The sequence below is a fragment of the Anser anser genome (assembly GCF_964211835.1).
Source record: "Anser anser genome assembly, chromosome: 25".
Taxonomy (NCBI): Eukaryota; Metazoa; Chordata; class Aves; order Anseriformes; family Anatidae; genus Anser; species Anser anser.
The window spans coordinates 3,392,226-3,415,945 of record NC_139746.1 but is presented as its reverse complement, the minus strand read 5'-3'; the positions used below and the strand labels follow the sequence as shown (position 1 = coordinate 3,415,945).

General features: G+C 43.6%; 1 protein-coding gene across 5 annotated transcripts in view; it reads left to right on the top strand.

The window, feature by feature from the left end:
• The first annotated feature begins 318 nt into the window (after positions 1-318).
• KDM4B (lysine demethylase 4B) overlaps positions 319-23,720 on the top strand; it is a 90,483-nt gene continuing 67,081 nt past the window's right edge. For 4 of the 5 annotated variants that reach the window (XM_083811379.1, XM_083811381.1, XM_083811382.1 and 1 more), the window contains exons 1-4: positions 13,124-13,286; positions 15,202-15,377; positions 16,632-16,746; positions 18,829-19,022. In XM_083811379.1, the coding sequence (XP_083667505.1) occupies positions 13,146-13,286; positions 15,202-15,377; positions 16,632-16,746; positions 18,829-19,022 (626 nt within the window). In that variant the 5' untranslated portion in view covers positions 13,124-13,145. Of the gene's footprint in view, positions 561-13,123; positions 13,287-15,201; positions 15,378-16,631; positions 16,747-18,828; positions 19,023-23,720 lie in introns of those variants that run through there. The other variant, XM_083811380.1, reaches the window with a different exon arrangement.

Sequence of the window (23,720 nt, the reverse complement as noted above, 5' to 3'; positions counted from 1 at the left end):
GCCCCATTGGCGCAGGGCGGCCGCAGCGGCCCCCCCCCCCCGCTGCTGTGCGGCTCCTCACGTCCGCACCGCCCCCCGCCCCCGCCAGAGCGCAGGGCTCTGATTGCAGCTGACGGACAGCTCGCGCCGCCTATTGGCGCCCGCCGTCCCCCCGCCTAGGTCCAATAGGAGGCGAGGGCGGGCCGCCGTCTCCTCAGAGCCGCGTTCTATTGGTGGAAAGCCGCTGAGCGACGCGAGGACTACCGGCCGGCCCTCCTGTTGATAGGCGGGCCCTCGCCGGGACGGTTTTCCCCAATCAACGGCCGCCATCGCCTTGTTGTTCGCCGTCCGGCCGCGCCACGGGCTGCGCCCGCTGCCTCTCAGCGGCCTCGCGTCCAATCTGAACGAAGGCGGCGCCGGTCTCGGCCAATCCTCGGGCCGAGGAGGCGGGCGGCAGGTGCTGGCCGTGGGGCGCTGCGCTCTGCTGCCGCCCCCCTTCCGCTCTGCCCCCGGCCCGGCCGCTGGGGCGCTGCGCGCACGGGGCCGCCGCCGCCGCCGAGGGTGGACCGCCCGCGGCTCAGGTACGGGGGCGGCCGCCGCTGCGTCGCCCCGTTCCGTCCGGGCCCTGCCGCCGCCGCCTCCTCCTCCTCCTCCTCCTCCGTCCGCGGCTCCACCCCCGCGGCGCTCGGAGCCCCCCGCGCTGCCCCCCTCGGGGCTCCGGCCCGCGGCCTTCCCCTCACGGCGTCCCCCGGGGCCTGCCCCGGGCCGGGCCCCGGCGCTGCCTCTCGCTTCCGGACAGCGGCCTCCGCCTCCTCAGCCAGCCCTCGGCGCCCCGGCCCCGCTCCTCCGGGCCCCGCCGCCCGCTTTGTCTCGGGGCTCCGCCGAGGGGCCCTCCCGCCGCCATCTCGGGGCCGGGGGGCGCTGCCCGGGGCCCTGCGGCCGCCGTGGGCTCGGCGCGGAGCGGCTCCGCTCCCCGCGGGGGCCCCGCAGCAGCGTACAAAAGGCCCGGCTGGAAGGAAAACCTGGCGGCTAGGATGCGCTGCCGGGCTTTATTTTCATTTTTTCCTTCCAGAGATTGTCAAAGTCTAGTGTCAAAACCAGGCTTTCTCCCTTCTTATTTATTTATTTATTTGAATAAACCTAACGTTAATAGCAGCACTCGTATTTATACCTGGACGTCCTTCCCCTGCCCAGCAGTTTGGGCACAAACGCTGCAGCATGAAAAAGTGAGGTGCCCGGTCCCCAGGGGGCTACGGTCTGCAGAAATTGTGTGGCCGCTCGTGCTTTGTCGACTTCCCCTGCCCTTTAGCTGCTCGCTTGCTTTATTATTATTTATTATTTTTATTGTACTTTATAAGAAATAGGTATAAGATGCATGAGGTTCTGTTCTTTTGTCACGTATGTAGTGGAAGGGGAAAGCCTTCATCTTAAGGCTGTGCTTTCCCTTAACGCTGGCTTTGGTTCTTGTTCTCCCCAAGGGTACATACAGCTGCGTAGGGTCTAGATGTGTTGCAGAAGGACCATTTTGGACTCATTTGCAGGGGCTAAACTTACAAATTAGACCTAATTTATCTATGTTTCTTCTTCTTCTTTACTTTTTTATGAAAGCTGCTGGAGAGAACGGGTGCTGCTCAGGGCACAAACTCAGCAATGCAGGCACAGGCCTAGAGCACTGGGGTTTGGTATGGGACCAGGTTGTCTTTGTGGGCGGTAGTGTAAATACCTGATGTTGTTATATCGAGTCCGACCTTTCCAAAGTTAGGCTTCTTTTAACCAAAAGGAGTTGATTCTCAGGAACTCTGTTTGTCTGAAGCCTAATAGTGTTTTTTCCCTTTTCACACCCAATAACTAACTTCTTTCTTATGGATGCTTCTGGTTTTGAGGTCTGTGCTTATTTCCTAGTGTTCTTTCTACTGTTTTGTTAAAACTCGTGTAATCACTAGAAATCTCAAGACTAGAAGTTAAAGCTTACAGTTACATTGCAGCAATTACAGAAAATAACTGTTGGAGTACGTAGGGGTAATTGCTTTTTGACAGTAAGTTCCCCGTTCTTAGGTTCCCCTATAATAAATGGAAAAAATTGAGAGAGGCAGACCGAGTCCTCCAGTGCCCAAAGGAATCTCTCTCATTAGCGGAAGGAGTTACTCCTATGCAAAGTGTAGGTAGGTGGATACACCTGGCTCTTTGTTAGGGAGCTACTGTTCCTGTATGAGACACGCAGCAAAACTTCCTCTGACAGGGAAATGCTGTCCAGCACTCAGTAATGTGTGATCCTTTCACCTTTTTTGCTCCATTAAAGCAGTTAATTCACTTAACCGATCCAGGGAGAGCAGCGTGTATACGATTTTATATGTAAGAAGTTAGTTATATCAGGAAATCAGAACACCCGGGCAGAAGAACAAAGTACTCACGCAGGTCTGCCAACTTTGACATGAGGGTGATTGTGGTCTTTTATATTTAAGATCTCCCGTACATAAGAAGTTTCATCAGCTTTTGATGAGAAGTTGCTAGCAAAACGCACTTTGAGGGAGAATCCCACTCGTTTCCTGCAGATAATGCTGGTTATTGGGCTCAGACAAATGCAGTGCTCAAAGCTACTCAGAGGCTTATTGAACGTGACTACTGTTGGCACAAATTGTAGTGAAAACTATTTCTGGTGATGGCAATCAGCTCCTGTCGTTTAACAGATAAAGGAGAGGGATTTGTTTTACAGATCTGCAGATGCTGGGCGTCTTAAGTCCTCAAACGTGTAGGCAACTTCTGAAAACTCTGAGCTGTTTTTGTATAACAGGACTCAAGAAATTTTATATGGGTTGGGAAAACCAGTTTGTCCAGCCCTGCTGGATAAGCACGTTGGCTCTATATTTCGTTGTACACTTATCAAGTTAGGTGTTTTTGAGGTTTTGGGGATGTCCAGCTGTGATACAAACAACGTGTCGTCATTCAGCTAGCTGTAATTAACCTTCAGAGCTTACATCGTACTTGGGAGCTCGTACCTCAGAAATAATCCCACTGTCTTGCTGCAGGCTGAGACACCCACGCGTCGGTTAACACGTTGTGCAAATCTCTTTGCAGTTATAAGAATTAAAAACTTTATTATCTTCTAATTAATTCCTGGCAATGTAGAAAAACTGCACGCTGGTGATTTTTTACCCTTCCTGACTCACTTTTTAACGTTTTGTCTTGTGCCGTTGAAACGGATTTGCAGTGCCTGTTACTGCGTGTCCATTCATTGTCTGCCTGTGCTGTACGCAGCGTTACTCGCAATATCGCATCTGTTAATTTCAAAGATGGATGACGGCTAAATATGTCACTGCAAGTGGGGGATTTGCTTAATATATGTGGATGCTACCAGGCTTCTCTGTGGCTGTTCGAGGCACTCTTTGAAATAATTTTGTCGTCTGTGTAAGAATCAAAAGATGGTTCGTCTCTTTGATGCACCAGCAAGCTGAAATCCTTGAGCACTGCAAAATATTGGCAGCAACCATGTCGTACTTGGTGGTATTAATGTCACGTTAACATCTGTATAAAATCGTTGTGGGATGAGAGGCGTTTTTTTCCCCCTTTTCAGTAGTTTTCAGTACACTGGTCATTGCTTAGAGATATTTTTCTTTCTTTTAGCCCAAGTATGTCCCATCTTGTCACAACTTGCAGATACAGTCACTTAAACCATGGCTTAATTGTTAAGGTGCTTAATTTTATTTATGTTTTAATAGAGTAGACTATTTTCTTTTATACATTGAGAAGCTCCTCAGTTACGTACTTACTGGATGGCTGCTAACACAGGAGAACACATTTGTGTCCTGTTGCGCTGTTTTTGCACCGTGTAAGATACTTCATCTTTCTCTGCCTAAATTATGGCAGAAATGGCTTGCAGCTGGATTCTTTTTTCTTTCTCCTTGCTTTTCAAAAGGTTTGTGAACAAGCCACGCTCCCCGATTTCTTGAAACATATAGGTTTGTTCTTTTGTTTCCTAAAGTTATTTGACAAAAATGCTGTATTTGGCGTGAGAATACACTGTTGGAAGTTGGTGGCGTGTTAAGATTTTTTCCCAACGAGTTGTGATGCTCCTTTAGAGTTTCTGATATGTATTCAGAGTAGGGTAGAAGATTTTGGTGGAGCTTTGTGGTTTTCTGTTGTTGCAGATAAGTTTATGTGAAGTTTGCCACTTCAGTTCTGTGTTGGCAAAACAAGCAGCGCTGCTTTGGCTGTGGTGTGTGCACGTTAAGATTTGGGGCCGTAGCTTCCAGAGGGAAGAACTGGGTAAAACGGTGCTGGGAGAGATTAAAATTACCTTGAAGCTCACGTGAAATTACCTTGGTTTTCTACCAGGTTTTGCTTTAATTTAGGTTTTAAATTTTCCCTCCTTTCAGTCGCAATTTTGGTTAAAAATTATGAAATGGATATGACGTAAAATGCATACCTGAAGACTATTCCTTGTTTCCCCTTCTCTCTGTGAAGATGACGATTCCAAGTTACTTACAGGTGCAGCTGAGGACAGGATTTCTTGCTAAAGAGCAGTCTGGTGGTGTACAAGGTACGAGATGTTTCCTGGTCCTGCTCTTCCCCCTGCTGGCTTTTGCTCTTGCTCAGCCTCTTCCCGAGCAAATGATTTTCTGGTGGTGCAGCTGCTCGTAAGCCTGGAATCTGGGTCAGTGTGTCACGCCCACCCTGTGCAGGACCTATAAGCACCTTGTGCAGAAGGAAAAAAAAAAAAAAACAACAAAAAAAAGGCAACCAAGATTTTGACTTCATATTGGCAAAATATTCAAAAGCAGTTAGAGCATTCAATGACCCAACCAGCTAATTTGTGGAAATTCTGTCTTAAAAAAATCTGAGGCAACGCAGAGGAGAAATAGAGCAAGTTGCTGAGAACATTGCTGCGGGCTTGGAGTTCTGGCAGGTTTGTGGCCAGAAGGCTGTTGGGAATTAGTCTCGTTAAGGTATTAGTCTGATACAGGAGCTACCCCGCTTACGAAGTGATGCAGCAGTCAAGTCTTCGGATACACATGCTCTTTCTGATAGTAATCTGCGGGTTACTTCACAATATTTTAAGGTTTGCAGCGCTGCTGCCTTGGATCCGAGTGCTGTGGGTTGAGACTGAATCCTTGTTCCAAGTGAACAGGAATATACGCAGAAGAGGTGCTTGTTATCCTCGATTGCTCCCGGTCTGGGAAGAAGGCGCTGCTTTCAGCGGGCTGCTGGTTTGAAATGGTGAGCCTTGTGTTGCTCTGATGTTCTCGCAAAGTTAACCCAAAATAACTCTGAGTGACAGCAGAGCTGCTGGGACCGGCGTTGACGTATGCCCGTGTAAGTGGTGCTGGCCAGACAGCAGCTCTTAAACGTGGGTATCCCAGAAGGCACAGTGCTGAGCAAAATACGCCCCTGCGTATTTGGGTCTTATTTTTGTAGGAGAATTAGTTCAGCCCATTTGAACTCAAAGGCATTCCTCTGGCGTCCCAGTAATTGCAATGAGGCTGAATCTCAAAAGGACCAATCTGGATGATTTTATGTACTTAATTGCCTTGCACTAAAGATAATAAAGGTAGTAAAGGGCAGTAAAGATAACTATTGTGCCAGGCATATAACTGGAATTTGTGAGATACTTGGTTCTAGGTTCTGTGTCAGTGATGGCATGCTGAACCTTCTGGGTTTTGTCTGTCTTGTCTTTTTAGTGCCCTTTTTTTTTTTTTAATGCCCATTCATTTTTAGTTTATCTTGCCCGTTCAGTAGGACAGTGAATGTGAGGAGGAGAGGCAGTTGTGTAATAATTCTGAATTCAGTCAGAAAGAAGCATCACAGAAGGCTGTTGACTGCATTGACTCAGGCAGTAATTGTTTTAACTTCTAACAAATTTATGGCTCTTAACTCTAAACACGTTTTCTGCTTCTAAATGCCGTTTGTGACTTTAAATAATTCTGCTGCAGTTTGAAGAAATGTATGAGCAACTGTATGCTTATAGCTAAGAAGATGTTTTAAGGGAAAATTTTATTTTACTTTAACGAGCTACATATGCTGCTTGATTTCAAGGAGAGGAAGACTGGGAACTCCGGGGAAGGCTTGTGGGGTGTCACAGAGGGTGCTTCCATTTGTCACAATCCGAGAATTCCGCGCTTGGCCGATGGGCGCTTGCTGTGCCTGCGTGGAAATGCCGCCTGTGTGCCTTATCCCTCTGTGACTTTGCTTAGACCGTTTGGAGGATGTACAAAGCTCAGAGCACTTCGAGGTTAAAAAGGTAACGAGCTGAATTGAATATAGGGACCAGCTTGTGGAAGAGGCCTTGGTTTTAAATTCTTGCTGTAGTCTTCCGGGAGATCGGCCCTTTCAAAGTGGGCTGAGCAGCAGCAGCAGGAGCTGCAAACTCGCGAATCCGTGCGAATGCCGTAATCTGATTCTCGGCAGCAAAGGGGGGAGCAGTGAACGGTGTTGCAGATGCTTGTTGTAACCTTTCCGAACACTTCGGGTACATAATCGCCTCTTTATGTACAGCGGGGATGGTTTGCAACGCTTTATCTTTTGTTCTGCTGAGAAACTTCCATAGCCCTGATCCACGAGAAGCTGGCTGTAAATTTGAGCGCAGCTGACGTGCTGAGAAAGGAAGTCGATAGAAACAGAAGAATCTGCCCTCTGAGTTCCAGCCTAATTCATCAAAAAAAAAAAAGTCGTTTCAAATAAACACATGAGGTTTCCATTAATGTTTGCACTCAGTGCTCAACAGTCAAATGATGAGTTAAAAATAAACTTGAAGAACTCATTCTTGAATAGGTTTCCCACCTTTTGTGTGTGAAATGCCTCAGAAATATTGAGTCACAAGAAGTTGATGCAGGCACGCTTTAAATCTGTCTTTTTTTGTTTGTTTTTATTTTGCAATTTTTACGGTATTTTCAGTTGAAGATCAGACTTTTTTTTCCCCCTCAAGCTGAACTTATTCTCATTTTAGGTTTGTCAGGGACCTGAGGTAGATTGGGCAGAATTCGGGGTAGAGGCTTTCTCGTGCTTTGAAGAGAAGAGGCTGCTCACAGCCTGCACGTGCTCACAGCTCTGGTGCCTCCGCGAGCGCCTAGCAGAGCACTGAGGGAGGTAAAAACCTGCGAGGCTGTGAATCCCCATTCCTCCTGGTGCTGGGCGATGGCTCTGTGAGACGGGCTGGTTTTGCTGAGCACCGTGTGCTTCACTGCAGGCCAGGGAGGCTGCTCTGCCTCCGCCCACGCTTCGTTTGCTGTTGCACTCCTCGTAATCAGCGCCTGCCTGCCTCGTCTGAGAAGGGGCATGAAACCGCCCCGATGGGCAGTTTAACTGAGGGTAGCGAGGTATACAAACAAGTTTTAAGTCCCTTTTACAGGTTTTCACTTTTCCGAGCACTGACAGAAGTAGTTGTTTTAACATTTCTCATGCTTGTGGAGAAAGCAACGATTTCGTAGCAAAGTGGTCTCCCTCGAGAGCCTCCCCCCGGGCGCAGGAGTTAGCACAGACAGGGCAGCGTGAGGTGAGGATGGATTTCCAGCCTGTCGAAAGCTCAGCAGCAGTTTCCAGAGGGTGCACGGTAGCACATTCTCAGCAGCTTGCTTTGCAGTGACGAGGAAGTAAGGCCTGTTGTGGTTGCTGGTGGTAAATACGTACAGGCATCGAGGAGTTCTCAGTACGCTGTCCAGCCTACCTTATGCTGAGAAATCTGGATTGAGTCAGGTCTGTCTTTTTGTTGTCAGTACATTGGAAGGGCAGGGGAGGCTTAATAGGTGTATTTGGATCAATGGATGCGAGTTTTCAAGGGAAATTGCCAGGTGAGGAAACCAGAAGGTTTAACAATTTGGGTGTTGAAACAAGATTAGAGAATTTGTTAACATTGATATTCAGCTTCCTGTTGTTCCGCTGTGCTGCCAAGCATTGACTGTGTTCTGATAGATCCAGAGGGCTATAATGATCTCTTCATTAGATCTTTTGTTTTTTTTTTTTCCCTTTTCTGCATTGGAGATTTGTATTTCCCTGCCTTGCTTTGGATTATGTTGTCCTTAAATGGTCTCCTGCAAGGGTGTATAATTCACTGTCCTTGCATAGTGTAATGAACTGTAGAACTTAATTTTCTTAACTGCTAACAGCAGTTTTACTGGTATTACAAGTGCAGTGATGTTTGTTGCGTTGATTAGATTAAGAGTTAGTAGGTTCAGTGTTCTGTAATAAAAGGGCAATCCGACTGAGGAGCACCGGTAAATCCTCGATCCGTTTTAAGGCACCTACAAACTTCAGTTTGTGCGGGTGATAAACTCCTCTGTCTGGGGAAGAGAGGAAAACTTGCTGCAAGCGTGCCTTCTAGAAAAGTTTTATCTGAGTCTTTTCCTATAACTGTTTCGGATGTTTGAAATGCTTTTTCTGTCTCGTGGCAAGGCTGTGGTTTGATGAGATGGTGGCTTTGCATTGTTGCCATAGGAGTCCTGTGCTGGTAACTGCAGCCGTGGTTTAGAGCACAGCCATGTAACCGGCGTCAGCTCCCTGATCGTTTCGCTCTGTGGCACCACAGTAATCCTGTTTGGCACAGGAGAGGAACAAATGGCCATGGATGGGAGCTCAGTAGCTATCCAAGTTGGTACTGCTGTGAAATTTCCTCTTGCTTCAAACCAAGGCCAGGCGCTTTGTTTATTCTGCGAAATTTTGATGGCTGTAGTCCTTTTCCTACAGCGGGGTGTGATGCTGCTGCCAGAGCATGTGCCTGCCCACTGCGAGTGCAAGTGGGTCAGTGTGCATGTTTTCTGCACTCTGTTGCTACCAGGCTGCAGAGTGTTCTTGGGAGGATATTTCATATATTCAAAAGATGCCTTTTCAGCCTCTTCTAACACAGCCCAAGTAAAATCTTGTGGAGTTGCTGTGGATGCTATGAATTTTCTTCCAACAAACTTATTTTTGCTACCCATGGCTTCCATGTGATAATTTTCCCTACAAGATTTGAATCCGTGCTTTCTGCTTTTGTGCTACAAGCGTGTGTTCCAAAGGGTCTTTTCCTTCATCTTTTTGAATTTTGGTTGTTGGGCTTCACTGCCTTTGACAAAAAGCCAGTAGGAGGCTTGGTTGGGGTTGATGATGTAAAACTGCACCTTTGGAAAGACAGCCGGTCATTCCAAAGTATTTTTGTCAATAGTATGCAGTAATGTGCACGGCAGCAGGGCATGATGTGGGCAGAAGTTTTACCTTTAAACAGAAACCTCGTGCCTTCTTTAAAGGGTTTTGAAGAGAATGGTTTGCTTCACAAGATTACAGATGGTCTTCTGGTGTTGCTGTATAAACAAAATGAGTCTTATGTCACAAATCTACTGTTTTCTACTGCTGAGATCTGGATTGATAACGGGTAGTTTGTAGTACTAGCAGAACTGGCTTGTTTTATGCTGGCAGAAATGTGCCGTGGGTATATGTGCAGTATTCGGCTCCAGCGCTGAGACAGACCCGTTTCCACTAATAGTCTCTACCTGTAGTCAAAGTTACCCCCTGACTCAAAAGCCTGAGGAGGATGAGTTGGCATTATTCCACTCCTCAAAGATCAATAGTGTCTGAGCTGTGGGGAACTGCTTGAAAAGTCCCAAGCCTTTCACTGAAAGACAGGATTCCGGGTTCTGGAAGTCCTTTAGTAAGCACAAGTCGTTGATCTCAGCTGGGTTTCGTAGGCTTTTTCTGTGCTATACAGAGCTTTCAATCAACAGGTGTAGGATTTCAGTCACAAAAGTGTCTTAGTTCCCATCAGTTTTAGAGGTAAAAGTCTCACGTAAAAGTCATTGAAATTAAAAACTCAGCTCTTTGTGTCCACTGTGATCATTTCTGGAGACAAGTTGTAGTGTTTCCTTACCAGCACTGCAAATTAGAAGGTATTTCATAATATTTCACGTTGTTACTCACTCTTACAAAGAAGCAGAGTGAACCCAGCTGAGAAAAATACCTTAATTCTTCTTTTCATGAACTAATAGGGGGCTTAGACTCTTTCTGCAAAATTGTCCTTTTCAGTATTATTAGTGAAGAGAGGTTGTTCACATTGTCCCCATCCACCCCACTGTATGGCAGAGCCCTGACTGCAAAATGGCTTTAGTGTTCTCAAAACAGTTGGATTCTGCTGTGAAATCTTTCTCAGCGAGCTTATTACAGCAGCGTTGTATCGAGGTGGCCTCCTTCGATCGCGTAATGCAGCGGCACGACATGGCTCTCCTCAGCAGCTCTGCGGCTCCTCCTGCTCCTATGTCCTCAGTGGGGCTGGGAGCTGAGGGGTTAACAGGGAATGCTGCTGCTATTTATCCAAACTGCTGTAGTGCTGCTATTGCAAAGGAATTAAGAGATAAATCCTCTTCTCCCAAAGCTTGCCCTGGGTACCAAGCTCCTCAGGGCTGCTGAGGTGGAGGGGATGCTGCTGGAGCTGGTTCTCCGTTCACCTGAGCTCCGTGGCTAGTTTTTGTTGTAATGGCATGGTTAATTTAGTCAGGTGAACGTATATTGCAGCAAATGTTATCTAGGAAACATGTTGAGACGTTCCTTAGGATAAAGAGATGGGCTTAAACATGGAAAAATCCGGTGTGCTTTACCAGCTCTGTGCTGCAGAGCTGCGAAGTACCGTTCTTGTGCTGAGGCGAGTAAAGCCTTTAATTAATTGGTCAAACTGTGGAATTAGTTTTGGATTCCAGCCCCGCCCCACCCCCTGCCTTGTCTGTGAATTTCTTTGGGCTATTCTCTCCCAGTTCATTGAGTAAAAATTGAAGTTGCCGAAGGGCATCTTTGTGAGAAGATGGGATAGAACTACTTCTTTCTTGTTGTTCTTCCTTTCCTGGTTGTGGGCAAAGCTGCAAATACTGGGAAGGCCTCCCTGGAGCAGATGGTGCTGGCATGGCTTCTCCTCAGGAAGGAATTCGGGTTTCTCTCTCTCAGGGCCAGATATGCCAGAGCAGCCTGCATGCAGCGCGACACTGCGCTCCTGCTGCGGAGCCCTGTGGCATTTCTGGTCTTGTATTAAAAATAGCAGAAGTATCCTCAATGCGATTGTGTTTGAATAGGACTTTGGGGATGGTTTCTCTGTGTCCCCCGCTTCTCCAATACTGGCTTTTCGTTTGCTTTGGACTCTTCACCAGGGCCAGCCCCGCCATTTGCTGGCGAAGAGCAGCGCCTTCCCAAACACCGCCTGCGTTGTGGCTGCGCTGAGCCGGGCCCTGCTCTGCTGCAGGGGCAGGAGGTGCTCTTTGCTATTTTCATGTTTCTAGGAAACACTTGTGTAGGTATAGATCCGATGTTTCTTATCTTCAAGTACTGACCCTGAAACGCAGGAAAATCTTTTCCGCAAGGCAGTCAGAAATCTCTTCAGGCAGAGTCACCCTGTAGGCGGAGGGGCCGGCACAGGGCCGTCTGTCTCCTCATCCGGCGGCGGTTTCTGTCAGAAACGCAGTCGTTGTGGGAATCTGTGAGGTGCTGAGCTAAGGGACTGGACCCACAGCTTTTTGCTAGGCTGATTTTGCTCAGGCATGCTGTGGGATGCTTGGGTTTGTTCACCGCGGATGCAGGAGAGTCTCGGCTTGCTTCTAGGCCTAGAATTACTTTGGGGGCTGTGCTGGGGAGGGGCGCAGGCTGGCAGACCGATCTTCTGAAACAAATCTGATGCAAAAGTTACCTGAAAATATTCTGAAATTTCAAGTCAAAACTTCTCGTTTCCCTTTGAAAGGAAAAGTGTTTAACCCAGTTAGAATTGGAAAGGAAAACTTGATGCCCCGGGAGAGCTGGGTGTCGAGTCCGTCCATCTCTGCGGGACGTTTTCCGTAGTTGCCTGTCTCTGAAGAAGCAGGAGTTCTGTGCCGTGCACTCTGATTAAAACCATGACAGAGCAGTCTGTTCCTCTTTCTTCTTTCCCTAACACGACGAGTACTTCTAGTAGCATCTGGAATACTTTTTCGCTAGGTCGAAATCAATTTAAATCCCAGCCCACTTATGATTTTGAAGCCGCAGTTGCCGTAGCGTTGCTGCGCCTCGCATTATTCCCTGAAAGCCCCGTGGTGCCCTCTGGTGACAGCGGGATCGCTGTGGTGCTTTTCTGACATGGAGGATGGTCCCGTGGCTGTGTTGGCGACTGAAATGCCGTTAAAACGTTTTGGTTGCCTTATGAGTTTCTAAAGAAGCCTTAAAAGGTTTGTTTTCAAAATTGGGATTGCATCCTGAATTGTTTTGGATTTTTTTGCCTTGTGAATTTTGAAGTAAACTGAGCAATTTTATTTTTCGTATTGAGAGACGCTTTGAACATCTAGATATTTTAATGGATAGTCTGTCTCTTAATTTTGTCTGTGTAAATATCAAATACAATCAAAGTGTAGGGAAATTACATTAAAAAAACAACAAACTCCTTTTAAAATTTTTATGTAGCCTAGCACCAAAATTAAAAAAAAAAGAAGAAATACATGCTAATACAGTGCTAATACATTGGTCAAAGCTGTTTTTTTTTTTTTAAAAAAAAAAAACCATAAAACTAAATATAGAAAAGGAAAAAGCATTCTGATGGGGAGCTGTGAGGGGCAGCTAGTTCCATGCATATACTGCATAGATGCTGAAGGTACTGAGAAATTTGTTCTTGACTGCCAACCTGGGGAAACACAATTTCATATGATGAGTGGAAGGGCCTGATGTCAAGTCTACGTGCTATATTTAGGCCATATTTGAACTCTGAAGTGATACCGGTATTCCTAACATCGTTGTTTCCTCTGGCCTGCTCAAGTGTAGGTTTGGTTACGTGATAATAAATATACTCACATTAGTATGGCATTCTCCTATATGGGAATAAGAATTCACCATAGTGATTTTAACTGTTTTAGAAGTGAGTTCTGTCACTTCTTACAGCTTCTGATGTCTTTTCACAGAAAAACAATGGAGAAGTGCCTAGAACACCTTGTGGAGTTCCCCGATACCTCACTCTTCATAAGGCCCTGTTATCAAATAGACTAATTGGATTTTTGGTCAGAAACCCTTCATAAGTAGAGGATGCTACTCATAAATGCTGTCTTGGGTGTGGGGAGAGAGAAATGAAAAATATGTTGTTGCCTTTCTATACTTTACTAAAGCACATAGAAAGCACATAAAAATTTTTAATTACTATCTTTTTTGTGCCTTTCTTCTTTTTCTCCCTTTTGTTTTCACTGTTAAGGTGCTGCCGCCGTACAGGAAATATGGGGTCTGAAAACCCAAGTCCGCAGAACCCTGGCTGTAAGATCATGACCTTTCGTCCCACCCTCGAGGAGTTTCGGGACTTCGGGAAGTACATTGCTTACATTGAATCTCAAGGAGCTCACCGAGCAGGGCTTGCCAAGGTCAGTTCGCCTAGCTCCAGTGGCTGAGAGCTTTCTGAAGGCTACCTGCCTGAGACTCTTTTATGTGAGGTGCCTGTGCACTCAGAGGTAGTTTTTGTTCATGTGGTCAAGTGGAGTACATTTTTGAAAATTGTACTTGCAATCTCTTTGTTTTGATTTACAGAGGGGAAAGGCGAAGGAGTTACAGGCCTTTCATAAGAGTGAAAGAAGTGTTTATTTAAAGAATGTCTTTTCCTGATCCCAGACTGGAAAGCAAGAATATTCCCATCCCTTACAGAGATGGGTGAAGGGTATTGCCATGTCCCAAGTCTATTGCTGGAAATGGAGAAATATTGACGATTTCAACTCCCCCCAGATTGTTGGGGTAAAGGATCAAGCTTTTCAAGTCTACCTAGGTTTGGATGGGGACAAGATTCCTAAGTCATATTTATATGAATGGAAGCAAACTTTTTGCGCTTACCTTTTTTATGTTCTGAGCTACTGTCTTAGGCTAACTTGAATCTATACCTGTAAATGTGCTGTGTATGTGTGTGTGATTTCCAAAGGTATCCAAAAGCCTTTTTGATCTTCTGGAAATAGTTCTCCAGCCAGCTCTGAAACCTTTTTGTGCCTCCTGTTCACATTCATGTCTTTACGCTGAAACTGATGAAACATTATGAGAAATCTTCTGTGACACTTTTAAATTCCAATACTTTAAATGTGACTGCTTGGAAGAAAAATAGAACTGATTTGGACTGTTTCTGTGGAAGTGTCATGTTACTCCATAGGCTGAGAGAGCATTTGTTCTGACAAGGTAGTTGTTAAACATGGTATTTAGCAGAACTTAATAAAGCACAGCAGAGAAGTAAAGCTGTTAGGCATGAAATAATAGTTATTTCTTCTGAAATAGGTCAATTACTGTTTTTATTACAGTTCTAAGTAGAGCAGAGTATTGATAAAAAGCTCTCTGTGTAATGTTTCCTTGTCCACTCAAGTGTACTAGCAATTATGTTCTGTGAGTCCGCTAGGGTAGATTATTTTAATAAAGGTTGTTGGTGAATTCCAGATGTTCTGAAGAAATTACTCTACCCGTAGGACTAAATCTCAGCATTTCAAGTTAATTTTTGTGTCTCTACTGCAACTACAGTTCAGAGCTGTTTAGTGGAAGGCTCATCATATCCTAAAGGAACCATGCCCACAAAAATCAATAACTTGTCTTCACGTTCCCGTAACTTTCTTTTTGTAAATTCTTACACCAAATTAGATTGTAGATTTTTTTATTGTTATTTTTTTCATTCCACATGCCCGCTGAATGTTCTACTGATTGTTCTCTGATCTTGAGCCTAGAATTATTGGCAACACTCCTCTTTAAAATTACAGCTTTTTCTTCCAGATTCAGCACTGCTTTGGAGCAGTGTTTATTCCTGGATGTGTTTTCCCCAGTTTTCTTTTGTTCTTCTCTACCCTTTTCAGTGAACTTCTGGATGGAACAGTGATGTAGACTACTGTAAAAGGTTGCGGAGTTGTAGAGTTACAGCGTATTAGTAAAGCTGCTTGAGACTTGATGCAGCTTTGTGGAATGGCAGGTGAGAGAGGAACACTGCTCTGGAGGGAAAGCACGTGCAGTCCTTTTGGCATGCAGTGTATTTCCTTGCAGTAGTTGTGGATCTTTTCTTCAATCACTGGTCATTTCCTGTGACCTGGTACTGATAGGACTGCTGGCAGGCAGGCTACCAGCCCTCTAAACATGTCAGCTAGTACTGTACTTAAGCAGTTGCAGAACAGGTGTCTCGTCATATGTGCTGGTTATTTGAGATGCTGCTGTTATCTGATAACGTGCAGCAGCAGGGTGAAATACCTTCCATTTAAACTTCTTTTCCCTAGTAAAAGTTCTTTGCCTGTTGTGAACTTGAAGGTTTTTTTTTTCCCCTTGCAGGTGATCCCTCCCAAGGAATGGAAGCCACGAAAAACCTATGACGACATTGATGATATGGTTATCCCAGCTCCCATTCAGCAGGTGGTTACTGGCCAGTCGGGGTTATTCACCCAGTATAACATACAGAAGAAACCTATGACTGTGGGAGAGTACCGGCGCCTGGCTAACAGTGAGAAGTATGTTAGTGTTAAGTGTGCTCACCTTGCGAATGGGAGAGTAGTGCAGAAAGCCTGAAAACAAAATGAAAAGAAAATGTCGTCAGCCTTGTTAAATAGGAAGCATTTTGGAGGAAACAAATTTTTCTTGATGGTTGACATCCAGAATCTCAAACAAGTTCATAACTTGATGTGTTTGGTGTATCTTTGATCTTTTTCTGGGAGTTGGTATAGAACGATTCTTTGAAGTCAGTATTTGGCTAAGAATCTGCCTGAAAAGAATGGCTTGGGGCTCTGAGAAGAGCTCTTGGTCTATTAATGGATGTTCTGGGAAACGTGTTCCATTGCTCAGGTACAAATATGAGTATATTTGAGTGCCTGAGCTAATATTAATAGCATGAGTGTCGTCTGAACATGGGAACATTGGGAACACTTCAGTTCGCTGGGACAAGCTGATACAAGCTGCAGTTGCATTGTTTTTCCAGAGCTGCTTTCCCAGAGCTCTGGACTACTGTGAGTTTTCTCTCAGGCATTACTGATGTCATGCAATCAACTTTGAAATTTGCTAACACAGCCTATACAAGTTCCTTGCCTGTGTTCAGCAAACTGTGATAACTTCACCTTATGCACCATTAGGATGAGGATCTGATGCTTCACTTAAATGCTCAGCCTGTTTGTCCATACGCATGAAGAGGTTTCGTAGAAAGATTTAAAAGGCAGTAAATAACATGAATCTGAGTAGAATTAAAAATGAGATGCATCTTCAGTAACCTCCTGAGTCTGCCTACTTTGAATATTAACTTATTTTTACAGCCACTAGGAAATGAAGAGAGAAGAAAAGTTTACTAGTGTACGTTGCAGGACTAGAAACAAAAGACCTGAGTTCTGTGCTCGGCTATATCCACACATTATGACGTGACCTTAGTCCACCTTATGTTTTTCTTTGCTCTTCCTCCACCCCTTGCTGAATTTAATATGCTTTTATGGTGTCATAACAAATCTAGGTAATTTTCCTGTAATTTGTACATTGGTTTGAGATGATTAGATGGAAGATGCTATAAAAACATGCTCCATGTCTTGTTTACTGTGTGCTGTATAGAATCTGCTTCCCAAACCATAGCGTAGCCTTTTTGTAATGTTAACTGGTGCGAATGGCAATTCCAACTCGGCATCTCACAGTGCTGAGAAATGCACTCTTCTTGGCAGTCATTTTATGTCTGTGGTGAGTCTTCCTTGGGACTTGTTGCATCCTTACCTCTTCTGTGTTCTTATCAGGTATTGTACTCCACGCCATCAAGATTTTGAAGACTTGGAGCGCAAGTACTGGAAGAATCTCACGTTTGTCTCACCAATTTATGGGGCTGATATCAGCGGCTCACTATACGACGCAGTAAGTAAAAGGCTCCTCATTATTTTTTATTTTTTAATGTGTTCCCTGACATTCCTTTATTGCTCTTAACTTATTAAGGAACAGTAATTTAGAATTTGCTAAATTTAGCAACTTAAAAAAAAAAAAAGTAAACAACATCTTTATTTTTCACTCATTAGGAAACTGTGACTAAACTTTCCACTGCCCCTAGAGATGCTGAATAATAGAGGCAATGAAGCCTGTGAAAGCTTAGTTTTACTAGAAAAATGAGGGAAAATGGGTTTTGAAAGAGTTCTTAGGAAATGTGGCAGAAAACTGTATAAAGCTTGCATAAAAGGTTTAAAAAAACTGGACTTGTGATAATGATCTGGGTTTAATGATATCTCCAAATTTATATGATGGTATGTGGGTAAATTAAATCTCTTTCTAAGAGGCTAATCTCTTTCATGCTAGTTTATTTAAAGAGGGAGTAAAATAGAGATTTCACCTGTAGCTTAGAGAGCTAGAAAAGCAGTATTTCAGGGAATTGGGCCCTTCATCAGAAATACTTTTTGTTATCCCTTGTTGCAGTTTTTTGATAATTGATACAACTAAACTCTTTACATTTGGATTTTTTCTCTGTAGACAGTTACATTAGGACATAACGCACCTGTGTGCTAATTTATGTTACAATTCAAACTGTTTTGGCTTTTCCTTGGTGAAATTACATCCTCTGCTTAAAGTACTTGTGGTGTGATTTCTTCTACTGTAAATGATAAAGGTTTCTTGTTTTCTTACTGTGTTTAGGCAGCTAATTTAAAGCTGCGCCCCTCTTCCGTAGCTTTCTTTTAAGTAGAAAGTTGCCTCATTTTTGGAGCGTTGTGTGATTGTCCACAGTATTAGTGTGTTGGTGTAAAAGTGTTTTTATTATCAATGTAGTGTAATATGGAATTAATTGGAATAAACAAGATTTCTGAAGTTTTCACAGCCACAGACAACAAAGTTACCCAGTATTTGGTGCTCTGTTGAGCACTTTCTTGTCCAAGTGCAAGCTTTAGAAGTAGTTTCTGCACATAGCAAATGTACATTGCTTCATTCAGTGAAGTTAAAATTCCTCTAAGCAGAAATTAAATAATTGGATTACTAGTTACATCTAAAGAACATTTCCCATTGTCCAGTTACAGATACTGCTGCAAGCATAGAGGTGTCAGAGTAATGAAAATCATTCTCTGCCCTACTTTTCCTGTCACTTTCCCACTTCTCAGCTGCTTCGTTTTTTCAGCCCCTTCCTCTCCCCTCATATTTTTCTTTTTTTTTCTTTGAGATTGATTTAGAAAGTTTCAAGACTGAACAGCTTGAGTTTCACTATTTAGCTGTTACTCCAGAGAAAGGATGAAGCTGGAGTGTGCTTGCATACCTGTCAGTTACTTGCCTACACGTTAAGTACGATGAGGAAAGGGGTCTAAAGGAGACTGTTAGTTTCCTTTTGGAGATAGTAACACTATTCCGGCAATCTGAAGGTTAAAGATTTTTATCAATTTATTTGGCTTTTATATTTTATGTTGAAGTAGAGAAAACCAGCTACCAGTTTGAGAACACTTCCTACTACTGCTTTTTCTCTTTAAATATTGATAATAACAAAGCTGTCTTCCCTATTCTTTATCTGAAGCACTGAGCTGATGTAGAGTCCTCTGCCACTTTGGCTACGTTTCAGTCTAGTGTTTGTCGTCATCTGATACATGTTCACCAGGTGAAGAGCATCTGGACGGAATGTCACTGAGAGAAGTGGTTTTTACCTTTAGTTTATCTTGAGTTTATTAGTAGATCGGTTACTTAACAGTAGAGTATCACAGAGTACAAGTGCCTCTTCAGAGAACACATTTAGCTAGTAATCAGTCCCTTTGCCACAAAGTAGCGGTAATGCATCCTTTTCGTGATCATTGATGAACATTAAAAGTAAGGTTTCTGGCAGCAGGTAGAAATGAATTAATGCAAATACAGGAACCCTCCAGGGTAACACTAGGATATCCACGTTTCAAGATTCTGAAACGAAGCTGTGGTCTATTATGGTGCTATAGCAAGTCCTGATACGTACCAGTACAAAACGTTTATTTTGTATTATAGGATGTGGAAGAATGGAATATTGGCAATCTGAACACCCTCTTAGACATGGTGGAACACGAGTGTGGTATTATTATAGAAGGTGTGAACACTCCGTACCTCTACTTCGGGATGTGGAAGACAACGTTTGCTTGGCATACAGAGGACATGGATCTCTACAGTATCAACTACTTGCATTTTGGGGAGCCAAAATCCTGGTAAGTGGTAGAGTATGAACAGATGCTGACTTTGCCTTGTACTTAGAGATCACTGCAAAATCCCTTTCTTCAAGTCCACCTGATTCCATAAGACCTACCTAATCTCTCACTTTGTTTTTTTTCCCCTCTCCTACTCTACATTTGAAAGCAATTTTATTTTCTTCATTGCTAACTAGGTTGGAGGCCTAATTCCCAGCTTTGTAGAAAAGTAGCAGAATTAGGGACACTTGCTGATGTTATGATTAAAACAGATTTCAACATTTGGGGCTTCTTAGAAAACTAATGCACGTGAGCAAATGATGATAAGAATGTATAGGTGCTCCAGAGGCCCTTTAATAGTGAAAGGCTGCTGTTCTTGCATTGTGTTGTAGGCAGGAAACATCTGTTACTTTAAAATTTCCATTATTTAGATATATAAATACGCTTTCAAATCCAGGGACAAGGTAGGTCCAAGTGCTCCTTTTTCATGATCAGTTCTTAGAATGACAGTAAGCATTTTTCAACACATGATGCAGAGACCAGTTGGAAATAACTTTACACAAAGGTAATCAATAGATGAGGATGAAATTAGGAAGCTAGGAGATCTGGAATAAGTTAACAAGAACCAGTATTCTTTTTTCTCAAGCCTCCTATTTAAAAATATAACCAGAGAGATTTAGCAACCCAGAAGAGCTTTGCTGAAGATCTTGATGTGACTAATAAATATTGACATTTGCGTGCAAATTAGAGCTTAAATGTCACTGTGAAACTGCTGTCATTGTGCCCTGGCACTGGCAGACAAGATCCTCCCATCTCTCTGCAATATGAGTCCCCGGTGACACCACGTATCTCCAGGCTGTTAGTGCCTGCAGGCATATAAAAGCTACCAACAGCAAAGATGCGATGATGAATGGATATAGTGTTCTTCCACAGGCTTGAAAAGGAGTGGAAGGAGGGGCTGGATCTGTAACATTCAGCTATAGTCTTAATGTGAACATTTTAAATCTTTCCAACATGTCAGGAAATTTGTTGCCACAGCGTTTGTGATTCTTAGTCTCCCTCGTTCGAAGTATGAGGATTTTGCAGAATCACTTATGATGCCTCTGTTAAACAAGTTTGATCTCAAGAAACATCTCTCTGGGTTATGAATGAAATGTGACATGCTTTCATTTTAGATACTGTCAAATTTTTTAATTCATCTTTAGAAGCAGTTCATTCAAAATTGTTTTTATTAGGCCCTCATCTCCAGTAGGTGGTGCCACCAGCACACAAGACCCGCTTTCTCTCCTTTGCACAGGCGTGGCAGTGACCATCAGCAAAGCCCCCTCTTTAGTGCGGCGGTGTCAGCACACACGTTAGCTGCTCTAGGAGTTGTACAGGTGGCTGGCCTTGAGGTTTGCGTTAGTGTCCCGTGGTCATGGTTGTATCTGACCACGCCTTCCATACTTACGCGTTATGAGTTCTGCTCCACCTGTCTTCTGCTTGTTTTTTGTTCTGGGCCCAGAACAGAGGGTTCTCTTTCAAAAGCAAAAATAAGAACAGGTTACCTGGAAAAGAGAGGCAGGTTACAACATGCAAATAATGGCTGCTCTGCTTAGGAACGAACAAGCTCTGACATTGTGAGCAAAAGTTAGAGAACAGGTACTAAATGAAATATATGCTAAGTATTTGTGGTCTGAACTAAACTTCTTCTGCTTCTATGTATCTTAGGATCTTCATGTCATTGTTGGTGGCTTTGTTTTGTTGTTTGGGTTAATTTTTTTTATGAGTTTTGTAAATAACAATATGTGGATAGCAACATATTGTGTCTGTCATAAGGATGATAAACTCATTGTGTGAAGCTGTTGCCTCATCTGTGCAAAACCGTGTCTTTTCCTTATGTTCTTATGCTTTTTTATTTTTTCCTGTGGAAAATACAGATTGCATAGTAGAAAAACAAAGAAAGCCTCCAAGAATGAAAACCCAAAACACCTGTGTGTAGCATGTTTGTATGAATTAGGGTAAGATTCAGGAAGAACTAGAAATAGTAGGTTGAAAATTGTGTCTGGCAAATACCAAATCTTAGAAGCTCTTAGTAGCTTTTATTTCTGTCTAATCCTATTGAGGATTTCAGGGGGGATGCTAGGGAACACCTGATATTCCCTAAGAGGGATTTTGGTTGTTGAAAAGTTCAGCCACTGCTGCTTATAAATGGAGAAAAGAGATCATAAAATCTTCTTGTAAAAGAGCTCAAGTCTTGCTGGTTAAAAATCAAAGCAGGGATGTGCTATGCACCTGGTTGGGGGGTGAGGTGCGGGGAAAGAAGGCACTTTTACCATGCTTAAAAGGAGGGAGGGGAGGTTGGGATTTTTTCATCCAGTTGAAGGTCTTTTGGGATTTTTTCATCCAGATTTACAGGTCTTTTTATGGTAACTATTTCTGTAAACCTTACATGGTGGGGGGAAAAATGAGGATTTTGAGGTTAGACCATGTTTTGGGTAAAACATTTTCCTGTTCAAGTGAGCTTCTTACATAGATAACTGCATAACACAAAAAATAGATGTATTGTGACAGGATGCCACTGCTGGTTTGGCAGGCCTTCTTGCTGTTCCCCGAAGCAGCAGGCAAGAGTATGTCACTTGCCCAAGTCATTTCTTTCTTCTTTTTCACTCTGACAACTTCTGTTAATGAGCTCTTAAGCTCTTCTGTGAAGAAGCATGGGCTTTTGAGGGGTAAATCGGAATACCATTTTGAGCAGACTGGAACTTTCCAGGCACATGAGCAATAGCCCATCTTCTGGATACGGTTGCAGTGATCCCAAAGGTCAGCTGGGGGAGCTCGTGGACTTCAGCGGTGAAATTCCAGTGGTGCAGCCTGGCTTTACTCGGAGATGGCTAAAATGTTAGTTCTGTTTTTTCTGGCACTACCGCTGTGGAAATTTCCCAGCTTCCTTCATCCTTTTTATAGACTCTTTGACTCTGACAGTGATCATCTTAGAAGCACCTCAGGGAATAGCAGGAGTGTGGAGAGTTACGAAGTCTACCAGTTTGGGGTTGAGCTCTAAAATAAGAGGCTGAGTTATTGTTTGGCTGTCAGAGATTTTTATATAGTGAAACCAAGCACTCTGTATATTGGTAGTATTCTGCCTCAAAATTGTCTGTTCAAAACATAACTCTTTCTTCATGTCCCTCATAAATTATCTTGGGCTACTTTAATTCAGGCTGTGTAACCAGAGCCCTGCTTTGCAGGGTAGCAAGTGGGAACAGTGAGAAGCCACCAGCTCTGTTTCTTTTTAAAGACAAGGTGAGAAAGGAATAGGGCCCTTTGCGGTTAGTTCCCAGACCTCATCCAGGTGAGTTGGACAAGAAATGGACATGTTTATTTTTCGTGGAAGAGGTGAAGTACCTTCTCAGGGAAGTCTGGATACAGTCAGACCTTAAAAAGCCACCTCAGTGGACAAAAGCTGCAAAAGCAATCTCTCTCTTTTGCAGGTCAGGGAGGGTAGTTACCGAAGGATTATGTTGCATGTATGTATTTATTTCTGCCTTTGGAATTCTAGGTTATACCTCTTGCAAAGCAGGTACTTCGGGGAGTGGGATTAGAGTTGAAATAAACGTTTATGGTTCAACAACTGAAGATGACTTCTTTGTACAACCTAATGAGCAGCTGCATGGTCATACAACTCCTTGATTAATGTGTCTCGTTCACTGCAGTGAAGTCCTGCTGCCAACACTGTCTTGTGCCCTTCCTCTTCCATAAGCTGAGTAGAACAGACTGTAGCAAAATGAGTTCTCTGCACGGTGTTGTGTTTTTGGGGATGCAGGCTAAAATGTTGTTCAGTGCTAAGTGGAGTACTGCAGCAGTAAAGGGTCATCCAGTGATGGGGGAAGAGGAAAGGGGGTAATGGAAGACAGCTTTTTTTTACCTGCTTCCAGTATCATTAAATGGTTTATCTGTGCTTGTAGATTGCAATGCAGTTATTTCTTAAGTTTTGTCTCATACCAAGAAGAATGAGCACTGTTTGTCTTTAACCAGTATGATTGCTTCTGCAAAGACATCTATACTGGCCCTGTAGGATTATACTTGCCTATTATTGAAGTTGATCATCTTTTTGATGCTCTGTTTCTCAGGTGTACGCATCTGGTCTACATCGTAGTCACACTGCTGTTGACTTAACTAGAAAATAAGTCAGATTAGACTGAAGAGGTAATATGGAAGGTGTGGGCACTATCCATCAAACGTGCCATGAATTTGTTGTGAAACTTCATTTTAAGCTTCTCAGGCAGGGAGCTGCCAGATTGAGTCTCTTGCTTGCTTGTTTCTCAAATTACAATAAAATGTCCCTCTCACATTAGTAGTTTAATTACAACCTTTTCATAGTCCGTCTTCATTTTTTTCCAGAAGTTTGAATGTATTTCATTTTGCAGCCCTATATTAAACCTCTTGTGGTAGGAGTTTTTACTGTATCAATTATACATATTATGTATAATTACCTTGTACATTCATAAGCTGAGATCTAAAATAGAGCATATTGTCAAATGACGCTAAGAGAGGACTGATTTTTTATAGTGACAGAAGCAACAAAACTGAATGCCAAGTATAATACTTCATGGTTATTATGGCATTTTACTGAGGAATGTGTGCGTCTCAGCCCTTGCAGTTTCAAAAGCATATTTTTAAACACTGAGATACTCCACCATCATTTCATTTCATCTCTACAAAATGTGTGAGTGCATAGAT